The sequence below is a fragment of the Nerophis ophidion genome, linkage group LG10, assembly GCF_033978795.1.
Source record: "Nerophis ophidion isolate RoL-2023_Sa linkage group LG10, RoL_Noph_v1.0, whole genome shotgun sequence".
In the NCBI taxonomy this organism is placed as follows: Eukaryota; Metazoa; Chordata; class Actinopteri; order Syngnathiformes; family Syngnathidae; genus Nerophis; species Nerophis ophidion.
In genome coordinates, this window is record NC_084620.1 from 45992097 (window position 1) to 46006340 (window position 14244).

The 14244-nt window shown below is 38.8% G+C and overlaps 1 protein-coding gene across 3 annotated transcripts in view; it reads right to left on the minus strand.

The window, feature by feature from the left end:
* afap1 (actin filament associated protein 1) overlaps positions 1 to 14244 on the minus strand; it is a 172695-nt gene that overhangs the window by 38232 nt on the left and 120219 nt on the right. For 2 of the 3 annotated variants that reach the window (XM_061913920.1, XM_061913921.1), the window contains exons 13-15: positions 12255 to 12443; positions 12036 to 12165; positions 6325 to 6489 (exon numbers count right to left, since the gene is read on the minus strand). In XM_061913920.1, the coding sequence (XP_061769904.1) occupies positions 6325 to 6489; positions 12036 to 12165; positions 12255 to 12443 (484 nt within the window). The remainder of the gene's footprint in view (positions 1 to 6324; positions 6490 to 12035; positions 12166 to 12254; positions 12444 to 14244) is intronic. The other variant, XM_061913922.1, reaches the window with a different exon arrangement.

A 14244-nucleotide genomic window follows, 5' to 3' on the forward strand; every position in this document is an offset into this window, starting at 1 on the left:
CATAATAGTGAGAGTCCAGTCCATAGTGGCTCTAACATAATAGTGAGAGTCCAGTCCTTAGTGGATCTAACATAATTTTGTGAGAATCCAGTCCATAGTGGATCTAACATAATATTGTGAGAGTCCAGTCCATAGTGGATCTAACATAATATTGTGAGAGTCCCGTCCATAGTGGGTCTAACAGAATAGTGTGAGAGTCCAGTCCATAGTGGATCTAACATTATATTGTGAGAGTCCAGTCCATAGTGGGTGTAACATAATATTGTGAGTCCAGTCCTTAGTGGATCTAACATAATAGTGAGAGAGTCCAGTCCATAGTGGATCTAACATAATAGTGAGAGTCCAGTCCATAGTGGATCTAACATAATAGTGAGAGTCTAGTCAATAGTGGATCTAATATAATAGTGAGAGTCCAGTCCATAGTGGATCTAACATAATATTGTGAGAGTCCCGTCCATAGTGGGTCTAACATAACAGTGTGAGAGTCCAGTCCATAGTGGATCTAACATAATAATGTGAGAGTCCAGTCCATAGTGGGTCTAACATAATAGTGAGAGTCCAGTCCATAGTGGATCTAACATAATATTATGAGAGTCCAGTCCATAGTGGATCTAACATAATATTGTGAGTCCAGTCCTTAGTGGATCTAACATAATAGTGAGATAATCCAGTCCATAGTGGATCTAACATAATATTGTGAGAGTCCAGTCCATAGTGGATCTAACATAATAGTGAGAGTCCAGTCCATAGTAGATCTAACATAATATTGTGAGAGTCCAGTCCATAGTGGGTCTAACATAATATTGTGAGAGTCCAGGCCATAGTGGCTCTAACATAATAGTGAGAGTCCAGTCCATAGTGGATCTAACATAATATTGTGAGAGTCCAGTCCATAGTGGGTCTAACATAATAGTGTGAGTCCAGTCCATAGTGGCTCTAACATAATAGTGAGAGTCCAGTCCATAGTGGATCTAACATAATAGTGAGAGTCCAGTCCATAGTGGATCTAACATAATAGTGCGAGTCCAGTCCATAGTGGCTCTAACATAATAGTGAGAGTCCAGTCCATAGTGGATCTAACATAATAGTGAGTGTCCAGTCCATAGTTGATCTAACATAATATTGTGAGAGTCCAGTCCATAGTGGATCTAACATAATAGTGAGAGTCCAGTCCATAGTGGATCTAACATAATATTATGAGAGTCCAGTCCATAGTGGATCTAACATAATACTGAGAGTCCAGTCCATTGTGGATCTAACATAATAGTGTGAGAGTCCAGTCCATGGTGGATCTAACATAATATTGTGAGAGTCCAGTCCATAGTGGATCTAACATAATAGCGAGAGTCCAGTCCATAGTGGATCTAACATAATAGCGAGAGTCCAGTCCATAGTGGATCTAATATAATAGTGAGAGTCCAGTCCATAGTGGATCTAACATAATAGTGAGAGTCCAGTCAATAGTGGATCTAACATAATATTGTGAGAGTCCAGTCCATAGTGGATCTAATATAATAGTGAGAGTCCAGTCCATAGTGGATCTAACATAATAGTGAGAGTCAAGTCCATAGTGGATCTAACATAATAGTGAGAGTCTAGTCAATAGTGGATCTAACATAATAGTGAGAGTCCAGTCCATAGTGGATCTAACATAATATTGTGAGAGTCCCGTCCATAGTGGGTCTAACATAACAGTGTGAGAGTCCAGTCCATAGTGGATCTAACATAATAATGTGAGAGTCCAGTCCATAGTGGGTCTAACAGAATAGTGTGAGAGTCCAGTCCATAGTGGATCTAATATAATATTGTGAGAGTCCAGTCCATAGTGGATCTAACATAATATTGTGAGTCCAGTCCTTAGTGGATCTAACATAATAGTGAGAGAATCCAGTCCATAGTGGGTCTAACATAATAGTGTGAGTCCAGTCCATAGTGACTCTAACATAATAGTGAGAGTCCAGTCCATAGTGGATCTAACATAATAGTGAGAGTCCAGTCCACAGTGGATCTAACATAATAGTGCGAGTCCAATCCATAGTGGCTCTAACATAATAGTGAGAGTCCAGTCCATAGTGGATCCAACATAATAGTGAGTGTCCAGTCCATAGTTGATCTAACATAATATTGTGAGAGTCCAGTCCATAGTGCATCTAACATAATAGTGAGAGTCCAGTCCATAGTGGATCTAACATAATATTATGAGAGTCCAGTCCATAGTGGATCTAACATAATACTGAGAGTCCAGTCCATTGTGGATCTAACATAATATTGTGAGAGTCCAGTCCATAGTGGATCTAACATAATAGTGAGAGTCCAGTCCATAGTGGCTCTAACATAATAGTGAGAGTCCAGTCCTTAGTGGATCTAACATAATTTTGTGAGAATCCAGTCCATAGTGGATCTAACATAATATTGTGAGAGTCCAGTCCATAGTGGATCTAACATAATATTGTGAGAGTCCCGTCCATAGTGGGTCTAACAGAATAGTGTGAGAGTCCAGTCCATAGTGGATCTAACATTATATTGTGAGAGTCCAGTCCATAGTGGGTGTAACATAATATTGTGAGTCCAGTCCTTAGTGGATCTAACATAATAGTGAGAGAATCCAGTCCATAGTGGATCTAACATAAAATTGTGAGAGTCCAGTCCATAGTGGATCTAACATAACAGTGAGAGTCCAGTCCATAGTGGGTCTAACATAATATTGTGAGAGTCCAGGCCATAGTGGATCTAACATAATAGTGCGAGTCCAGTCCATAGTGGCTCTAACATAATAGTGAGAGTCCAGTCCATAGTGGATCCAACATAATAGTGAGAATCCAGTCCATAGTGGATCTAACATAATAGTGCGAGTCCAGTCCATAGTGGCTCTAACATAATAGTGAGAGTCCAGCCCATAGTGGATCTAACATAATAGTGAGTGTCCAGTCCATAGTGGATCTAACATAATATTGTGAGAGTCCAGTCCATAGTGGATCTAACATAATAGTGAGAGTCCAGTCCATAGTGGATCTAACATAATACTGAGAGTCCATTCCATTGTGGATCTAACATAATATTGTGAGAGTCCAGTCCATAGTGGGTCTAACATAATATTGTGAGAGTCCAGGCCATAGTGGATCTAACATAATAATGCGAGTCCAGTCCATAGTGGCTCTAACATAATAGTGAGAGTCCAGTCCATAGTGGACCTAACATAATAGTGAGAGTCCAGTCCATAGTGGATCTAACATAATAGTGCGAGTCCAGTCCATAGTGGCTCTAACATAATAGTGAGATTCCAGCCCATAGTGGATCTAACATAATAGTGAGTGTTCAGTCCATAGTGGATCTAACATAATATTGTGAGAGTCCAGTCCATAGTGGATCTAACATAATAGTGAGAGTCCAGTCCATAGTGGATCTAACATAATATTATGAGAGTCCAGTCCATAGTGGATCTAACATAATACTGAGAGTCCAGTCCATTGTGGATCTAACATAATATTGTGAGAGTCCAGTCCATGGTGGATCTAACATAATATTGTGAGAGTCCAGTCCATAGTGGATCTAACATAATAGCGAGAGTCCAGTCCATAGTGGATCTAACATAATAGCGAGAGTCCAGTCCATAGTGGATCTAATATAATAGTGAGAGTCCAGTCCATAGTGGATCTAACATAATAGTGAGAGTCCAGTCAATAGTGGATCTAACATAATATTGTGAGAGTCCAGTCCATAGTGGATCTAACATAATAGTGAGAGTCCAGTCCATAGTGGATCCAACATAATAGTGAGAGTCCAGTCCATAGTGGACCTAACATAATAGTGAGAGTCTAGTCAATAGTGGATCTAATATAATAGTGAGAGTCCAGTCCATAGTGGATCTAACATAATATTGTGAGAGTCCCGTCCATAGTGGGTCTAACATAACAGTGTGAGAGTCCAGTCCATAGTGGATCTAACATAATAATGTGAGAGTCCAGTCCATAGTGGGTCTAACATAATAGTGAGAGTCCAGTCCATAGTGGATCTAACATAATATTATGAGAGTCCAGTCCATAGTGGATCTAACATAATAATGTGAGAGTCCAGTCCATAGTGGGTATAACATAATAGTGAGAGTCCAGTCCATAGTGGATCTAACATAATATTATGAGAGTCCAGTCCATAGTGGATCTAACATAATAATGTGAGAGTCCAGTCCATAGTGGGTCTAACAGAATAGTGTGAGAGTCCAGTCCATAGTGGATCTAACATAATATTGTGAGAGTCCAGTCCATAGTGGATCTAACATAATATTGTGAGTCCAGTCCTTAGTGGATCTAACATAATAGTGAGAGAATCCAGTCCATAGTGGGTCTAACATAATAATGTGAGAGTCCAGTCCATAGTGGGTCTAACATAATAGTGAGAGTCCAGTCCATAGTGGATCTAACATAATATTATGAGAGTCCAGTCCATAGTGGATCTAACATAATAATGTGAGAGTTCAGTCCATAGTGGGTCTAACAGAATAGTGTGAGAGTCCAGTCCATAGTGGATCTAACATAATATTATGAGAGTCCAGTCCATAGTGGATCTAACATAATACTGAGAGTCCAGTCCATTGTGGATCTAACATAATATTGTGAGAGTCCAGTCCATAGTGGATCTAACATAATAGTGAGAGTCCAGTCCATAGTGGCTCTAACATAATAGTGAGAGTCCAGTCCTTAGTGGATCTAACATAATTTTGTGAGAATCCAGTCCATAGTGGATCTAACATAATATTGTGAGAGTCCAGTCCATAGTGGATCTAACATAATATTGTGAGAGTCCCGTCCATAGTGGGTCTAACAGAATAGTGTGAGAGTCCAGTCCATAGTGGATCTAACATTATATTGTGAGAGTCCAGTCCATAGTGGGTGTAACATAATATTGTGAGTCCAGTCCTTAGTGGATCTAACATAATAGTGAGAGAGTCCAGTCCATAGTGGATCTAACATAATAGTGAGAGTCCAGTCCATAGTGGATCTAACATAATAGTGAGAGTCTAGTCAATAGTGGATCTAATATAATAGTGAGAGTCCAGTCCATAGTGGATCTAACATAATATTGTGAGAGTCCCGTCCATAGTGGGTCTAACATAACAGTGTGAGAGTCCAGTCCATAGTGGATCTAACATAATAATGTCAGAGTCCAGTCCATAGTGGGTCTAACATAATAGTGAGAGTCCAGTCCATAGTGGATCTAACATAATATTATGAGAGTCCAGTCCATAGAGGATCTAACATAATATTGTGAGTCCAGTCCTTAGTGGATCTAACATAATAGTGAGAGAATCCAGTCCATAGTGGATCTAACATAATATTGTGAGAGTCCAGTCCATAGTGGATCTAACATAATAGTGAGAGTCCAGTCCATAGTAGATCTAACATAATATTGTGAGAGTCCAGTCCATAGTGGGTCTAACATAATATTGTGAGAGTCCAGGCCATAGTGGCTCTAACATAATAGTGAGAGTCCAGTCCATAGTGGATCTAACATAATATTGTGAGAGTCCAGTCCATAGTGGGTCTAACATAATAGTGTGAGTCCAGTCCATAGTGGCTCTAACATAATAGTGAGAGTCCAGTCCATAGTGGATCTAACATAATAGTGAGAGTCCAGTCCATAGTGGATCTAACATAATAGTGCAATCCAGTCCATAGTGGCTCTAACATAATAGTGAGAGTCCAGTCCATAGTGGATCTAACATAATAGTGAGTGTCCAGTCCATAGTTGATCTAACATAATATTGTGAGAGTCCAGTCCATAGTGGATCTAACATAATAGTGAGAGTCCAGTCCATAGTGGATCTAACATAATATTATGAGAGTCCAGTCCATAGTGGATCTAACATAATACTGAGAGTCCAGTCCATTGTGGATCTAACATAATAGTGTGAGAGTCCAGTCCATGGTGGATCTAACATGATAGCGAGAGTCCAGTCCATAGTAGATCTAATATAATAGTGAGAGTCCAGTCCATAGTGGATCTAACATAATAATGTGAGTCCAGTCAATAGTGGATCTAACATAATAGTGAGAGTCCAGTCCATAGTGGATCTAACATAATAGTGAGAGTCCAGTCCATAGTGCATCTAACATAATAGTGAGAGTCTAGTCAATAGTGGATCTAACATAATATTGAGAGTCCAGTCCATAGTGGATCTAACATAATATTATGAGAGTCCAGTCCATAGTGGATCTAACATAATATTGTGAGTCCAGTCCATAGTAGATGAAACTTAACCCGCGGAAAATCTGACACAATGCCATCATTCACAAATAAATATTTTAATGTTTTTTTTTTTTTTTTTACCTGACGTCCCTTCAAGAGTATCACGCAGGTCCTTCCTCTCCTGCTTTAAACTGGCCAGATGGTTCCGGATCTCATGTTTCTTCTTCATCAATTCATCTTCCTTGGTCTGCAGTCGCTTGGCATCCGCCTCCACACGCTTTTTGCCGTATTTGACGTGCTCTGTCCCTGGAAGACAAGTGAGGACGCGATCATTTTGGAAAAACTAATCGATGAAGTCGTCAAATGGCCCAAGCTTTAATTGAGTGTTCACTTGTCGGAAGACAGACCTTAAACTATCTGGCTAAGGCGGATTTATTTTAATTGTGCACTTTATTCAATTACTTTTCAAAGGCTTATAAGCCAGAATCAGCACTGTTTACATCAGGGGTGTCAAACTCAAATACGGAGTGGGCCAAAATTTAAAACTGAACAAAGCCGCGGGCCAAGGTTGAACAAAGTAACCTTTTAATAGGGACCCAAACAAGTTTTGCATTGAACATTGAACATGCAAGGCTTATATACAGTAACTTTATAGTGACATGCAAAATCGAGTTTCAAATAACAATAATTAAAAAATATCAATGGCATATCAAATAAATTTAAATACAAATTTAATGCCTCTTCTATTTGCAGCCTTCTGAGGTAAATATCAAAATCTATTGCAGCGTCCCGAAAGAGTTAGTGCTGCAAGGGGTTCTGGGTATTTGTTCTGTTGTGTTTATGTTGTGTTATGTTGCGGATGTTCTCCCGAAATGTGTTTGTCATTCTTGTTTGGTGCGAGTTCACAGTGTGGCGCGTATTTGTAACAGTGTTAAGGTTTTTTATACGGCCACCCTCAGTGTGACCTGTATGGCTGTTGACCAAGTATGCCTTGCATTCACTTATGAGTGTGTAACAGCCGCATATATTATGCGAGTGGGCCTGCACGCTGTTTGTATGGAGGAAATGCGGACGTGACGACAGGTTGAATGCTAAAGGCAGTGCCTTTAAGGCACACCCTCAATATTGTTGTCCGGGTGAAAATCGGGAGAATACTTGCTTGCCCCGGGAGATTTTCGGGAGGGGCACTGAATTTCGGGAGGATTGGCAAGTGTGAGAAATTGCGGTGTTACAGCCAGGGGTGCCGAAAAGGGGGGGTAAAGGAGACGGATTCTAGGGGCCCATGATGGAGGGGGGCCCAGAGAGGCCCCTAATGATGATGAAATCATATGAAATTATGTGTTGGGGACCCTGTAAAGATTCTTTTCTTCGGGCCCAAAATCCCTAGCAGCACCGCTGCTGTGTAATAACGGCGGGCCAGCTGTAATGTTAATTTGGCCCGCGGGCCAGAGTTTGACACCCATGGTTTAAATTAATGAAACAAATTTTCTCATTACATCGTTAATTCATTTTGTCTAACATTAAGTTGCTTATGGGTCTGTCCCATTACAGCCATATTGTGTAAGTGATGCTTTCACTTTTCCTTAGATTTATGTGATTCACAATCTCTGCAAGCTTTCATGTACAAATCCCAAAACCAGTGAAGTTGGCACGTTGTGTAATTCGTAAATAAAAACAGAATACAATGATTTGCAAATCCTTTTCAACTTATATTCAATTGAATAGACTGCAAAGACAAGATATTTAATGTTCGAATTGAGAAACTTTTTTCTTTTTTTACAAATGTTCATTAACTTACAATTAAACGGCAGCAACACATTGCAAAAAAGTTGTCTGAGGGGCATTTTTACCACTGTGTTACATGGCTTTTCCTTTTAACAACACTCAGTTAACATTAGGGAACTGAGGAGACCAATTTTTGAAGCTTTTCAGGTGGAATTCTTTCCCATTCTTGCTTGATGTACAGCTTAAGTTGTTAAACAGTTTGGGTCTTTGTTGTGGTATTATAAGCTTCATAATGCGCCACACATATTTAATGGGAGGCCAGTCTAGTACCCGCACTCTTTTACTACGAAGCCAAGTTGTTATAACACGTGGCTTGGCATTGTCTTGCTGAAATAAGCAGGGACGTCCATGATAACGTTGCTTGGATGGCAACATATGTTGCTGCAAAACTTATATGTACCTTTCAGCATTAACGGTGCCTTCACAGATGTGTAAGTTACCCATACCTTGGGCACTAATACACCCCCATATAATCACAGATGCTGGCTTTTCAACTTTGCACCTAGAACAATCCGGATGGTTATTTTCTTCTTTGTTTTGACGGACACACTGTTCAGTTTCAAAAAACAATTTGAAATGTGGACTCGTCAGACCACAGAACACTTTTCTACTTTGCATAAGTCCATTTTTGATGAGCTTGGGCCTAGCAATGTCGGCGGCGTTTCTGGGTGTTGTTGATAAATGGCTTTCGCTTTGCATAGTAGAGTTTTAACTTGGACTTACAGATGTAGCGACCAACTGTAGTTACTGACATTGGTTTTCTGAAGTGTTCCTGAGCCCATGTGGTGATATCCTTTACACACTGATGTCGGTTTTTGATGCAGTTCAAAATGAAGGCTCCAAGGTCACAGGCATTCAATGTTACGTGCAGTGAATTCTCCAGATTCTCTGAACCTTTTGATGATATTACAGACCGTAGATGGAGAAATCCCCTAAATCCCTTGCAATAGCTTGTTGAGAAATGTTGTTATTAAACTGTTGGACAATTTACTCACGCATTTGTTCACAAAGTTGTGGCCCTCGCCCCATCCTTGTTTGTGAATGACTGAGCATTTCATGGAAGCTACTTTTATACCCAAACATGGCACCCACCTGTTCCCAATTAGCCTGTTCACCGGTGGGATATTCCTAATAAGCGTTTGATGAGCATTCCTCAACTTTGTCAGTCTTCTTTGCCACTTGTGCCAGCCTGTAGCAGGCATCAAATTCCAAATGAGCTAATATTTGCAAAAAAATAACGTCTTCCAGTTCGAACGTTAAGTAACTTGTCTTTGCAGTCTATTCAATTGAATACAGGTTGAAAAGCATTTTAAAATCATTTTTTTTTGTGTTTTTATTTACCATTTACACAAATATATAACATAATTTATACAATTATATAACAGAATCTAGCATATCAATGAAAAACTTTGAAATGAAAATTGGGACAGATTTAAAAATGTACAAATATTTCGGACACAAAGTCTTTTTAATTGAATTGATTCAACCAATCAAATTGGTGGAGAAGCGTTCTATGTTTGGTTTGATTGAGTAAGGAACTTTTCTTTGAAAAAAAAAATATATTCTTTCTTGCAACTATAAGCTTAAGTAAATAAATTTATTTTCCACAATATTGAAAGGAATATTTGACAGAAAAAAAAATCAGATTTATTCAAATGTAATTTATAGCCCAAAAAATGTCCAAAATGGATTAGTAAGGACGACAAGGTGGGTAGTTAAGTATCTGCATATTAAATAAAACTCAAAAGGTCATCTGCATATCAAGCGACTTTGTGTTCCACTCAATTCGGTATAGCTCGGTTAGTAGAGGGGCCGTGCCAGAAACCTGAGGGTTCCAGGTTCGATCCCCGCTCCCCCATCCTAGTCACTGCTGTTGTGTCCTTGGGCAAGACACTTTACCCACCTGCTCCCAGTGCCACCCACACTGGTTTAAATGTAACTTAGATATTGGGTTTCACTATGTAAAGCACTTTGAGTCCCTTGAGAAAAGCGCTATATAAATAGAATTCACTTCACTTCACTTAGTCCTCCATGTACCAATAATACTTCCGCAGCTGCAGAACATTCGCCAAATGTTCCATGGTTAAGTCAAACAGTAAGGGGCTGAGAGGGAAACGTTGTCTGGGTCCTTGGTGCCAAATAAAGGGTTGTGATGTCTGCGAGTTGGTGAGGACTGAAGCGATAATGTTTACATAAGGCGATAGTAAAATGTATACAGAATCGTGAATAAATTCTATCCAATCAAACACCTTCTTTGTGTCTAGGGCGAGAACACACACCGTGGTTCCACTGGACAGGAGGTACAAACCTCGTTTCTAGATGAGTTGTGAAATTGTGTTAGATGTAAATATAAACGGAAAACAATTATTTGCAAATCATTTTCAACCCATATTCAGTTGAATATGCTACAAAGACAAGAAAGAAGTTGGGAAAGATGGCAATAAATACTGATTAAGTTAAGGAATGCTCATCAAACACTTATTTGGAACATCCCACAGGTGTGCAGGCTATTTGGGAACAGGTGGGTGCCATGATTGGGAATAAAAACAGCTTCCCAAAAAATGCTCATTCTTTCACAAGAAAGGATGGGGCGAGGTACATCCCTTTGTCCACAACTGCGTGAGCAAATTGTCAAACAGTTTAAGAACAACGTTTCTCAAAGTGCAATTGCAAGTAATTTAGGGATTTTGACATCTACGGTCCATAATATCATCAAAAGGTTCAGAGAATCAGGAGAAATCACTCCACGTCAGCGGCATGGCCAAAAACCAACATTGAATGACCGTGACCTTCGATCCCACTGTATCAAAAACCGACATCAATCTTTAAAGGGTATCACCACATGGGCTCAGGAACACTTCAGAAAACCACTGTCACTAAATACAGTTTGTTGCTACATCTGTAAGTGCAACTAAAAGCTCTATGATGCAAAGCGAAAGACATATATCAACAGCATCCAGAAACGCCGCCGGCTTCTCTGGGCCCGAGATTATCTAAAATGGATTGATGGAAAGTGGAAAAGTGTTCTGTGGTCGGACGAGTCCACATTTGAAATTGTTTTTGGAAATATTCGACATTGTGTCATTCGGACCAAAGGGGAAGCGAATCATGCAGAGTGTTATCGACGCAAAGTTTAAAAGCCAGCATCTGTGATGGTAGGGGGGTGCATTAAAGCCCAAGGCATGGGTAACTTACACATCTGTGAAGGCAATATTAATGCTGAACGGTACATACAGGATTTGGAAAAACATATGCTGCCATCGAAGCTCCGTCTTTTTCATGGACGCCCCTGCTTATTTCACCAAGACAATGCCAAGCCACATTCAGCACGTGTTACAACAGCGTGGTTTCATAAAAAAAAGAGTGCAAGTTTTTTCCTGGCCCGCCTGCAATCCAGACTTGTCTCCTATCGAAAATGTGTGGCGCATTATGAAGCGTAAAATACGACAGCAGTGACCCTGGACTGTTGAACGAATGAAGCTCTACATAAAACAAGAATGGGAAAGAATTCCACTTTCAAAGCTTCAACAATTAGTTTCCTCAGTTCCCAAACGTTTATTGAGTGTTGTTAAAAGAAAAAGTGATGTAACACAGTGGTGAACATGCCCTTTCCCAACTACTTTGCACGTGTTGCAGCCATGAAGTTCTAAGTTAATTATTATTTGCAAAAAAAAAAACTAAGTTTGTGAGTTTGAACATCAAATATCTTGTCTTTGTAGTGCATTCAACTGAATATGGGTTGAAAAGGATTTGCAAATCATCATATTCTGTTTATATTTACATCTAACACAGTTTCCCAACTCATATGGGAACGGGGTTTGTAGAAGATGGTAAAAGCCTGCAAAATAGGAGCACCGATTCTTAATGAAGCCACTTTTGTCGTCAGAAATGACTAAAGATAGGATGTCCTCCAATCTTTGGTCCAAAACCTAAAGCCAGAATTTCTGTGTCCACATTTTGTAGTGAAAGTGGCTTTTACCTTTGTTGGGTCCTTATACACCTAATATATTTAATATATGATCAAAAAAATGTATTCGGTTTCTTACATCTAATGAAGTGTTCCTTACTTGAGGTGTTACGTCTGAGAGATGCAGTCCCATTCACGTCGGTAAGGCCGTTCTTCTTTTGTAGATTTTTTGGATCAGCCTTTTGTTTGGATGCTGAGCTGTTGGACGTGGTTCCTTTCTTCCCCTTCAGCTAATTGGAAAACAGTTTTAGTCAATACAAACTGCTAAGAAAACAACCAATCCAACATTATTTGTGCCCAGTCAGGGTATTTCAGTCACCTTAATAACAGGTTGCATTTTAGTATGGGTTAGAATCTTAGAGGAGACGTTAGAAACAGGTGTTTGGTAGTGACTTAGAGCAGTTTTGGTGGTAGAAGAAGAATGGGCGAGAGAAGAGGGCCTTTTAGAGACGGTGTTCTCGTACAGTGGTTCTTGTAGCAGGCACTCTCCTGTGCCGGGACTGGACGACTGCAAGTCAGGGGACGAAAAGGAAGAAGAAAAGACGCAGCAAAAATGTAAGAAGCAATAAGAAGTTAGTTGCGCTAAATTGTGACAAGCTATGTGTGGTTAGTGTTTACAAATAGAGATTTATGGAGGTTAATTTGTGTCTCTATTATAAAAGCTTTTTTTTGGACTGAATTAATTGTTTGCATAAAAATTTGGTGATCTTTTTTTTTTTACTTCAAATTTGCTGACAATTACATTAAAAAACATTCTGTGTTTATAATTAAGTGTACTTAAATTCAATGTGAAACAAAATTATTGTATAAAAATTCAGTAAAAAAAATCTTTGGAATAGTTGAAAAATCATGTTAGTAGTGTAATGCATTGTTTAGGCCAATTGACATTCAATTCAGGCATTTTCAGGACATATGTCCCTCTAAAGTGGCAGGAAAAAAGGGTAGAAAAGATACGTAGTAGGATTGTAACCGATATATGGTTACGCAGGCAATGTACGTAGGTACATGTAGTTTAGGATGAAGCACAGTAGGGATGAAAACAATATACTATATGATAAATGATTAAGTATATACTTAAAGGGGAGCTCCAACATGCAAAACGAGAACACACGTCTCTTTAAAGGGAGTCCCCGCCTTCAAAGCCTCTAAAAACAACTTCAAAACCCTCTATCAATTATTTATATACACACTGCAAGTATATATACATCATTTAGTAACAAACACCTTCATAACAATATGTAATCTTTTATATACCGTATTTTTCGCACTATAAGTCGCAGTTTTTTTTCATAGTTTGGCCAGGGGTGCGACTTATACTCAGGAGCGACTTATGTGTGAAATTATTAACACATTACCGTAATATATCAAATAATATTATTCAGCTCATTCACGTAAGAGACTAGACGTATAAGATTTCATTGGATTTAGCGATTAGGAGTGACAGATTGTTTGGTAAACGTATAGCATGTTCTATATGTTATAGTTATTTGAATGACTCTTACCATAATATGTTACGTTAACATACCAGGCACCTTCTCAGTTGGTTATTTATGCGTCATATAGCGTAAACTTATTCAGCATGTTGTTCACTATTCTTTATTTATTTTAAATTGCCTTTCAAATGTCTATTCTTGGTGTTTGGTTTCATCAAAAAAAATTCCGCCAAAAATGTGACATACTGTATACTCCAGTGCGACTTATATACTGGATGTTTTTTTCCTTCTTTATTATGCATTTTCGGCCGGTGCGATTTATACTCTGGAGCGACTTATACTCCGAAAAATACAGTGCACGCAGTACATAAGTACATAGTGTGTGTATATATATATATATATATATATATAAATATATGTGTATATATATATGTATATATATATATATATATATATATATACATACATGTATATACATATATATATATATATGTGTGTGTATATATATATGTATATACATATATATATATGTATATATATATATATATGTGTGTGTATATATATATATACATATATATATGTATATACACATATATAATATATATATATATATATATATATATATATATATATAAAAAAGATAAATGGGTTGTACTTTTATAGCGCTTTTCTACCTTCAAAGTACTCAAAGCACTTTGACACTACTTCCACATTTACCCATTCACACACACATTCACACACTGATGGAGGGAGCTGCCATGCAAGGCGCTAACCAGCACCCATCAAGAGCAAGGGTGAAGTGTCTTGCTCAGGACACAACGGACGTGACGAGATCGGTACTGGGTGGGAAGTGAACCAGGGACCCTCGGGTTGCGC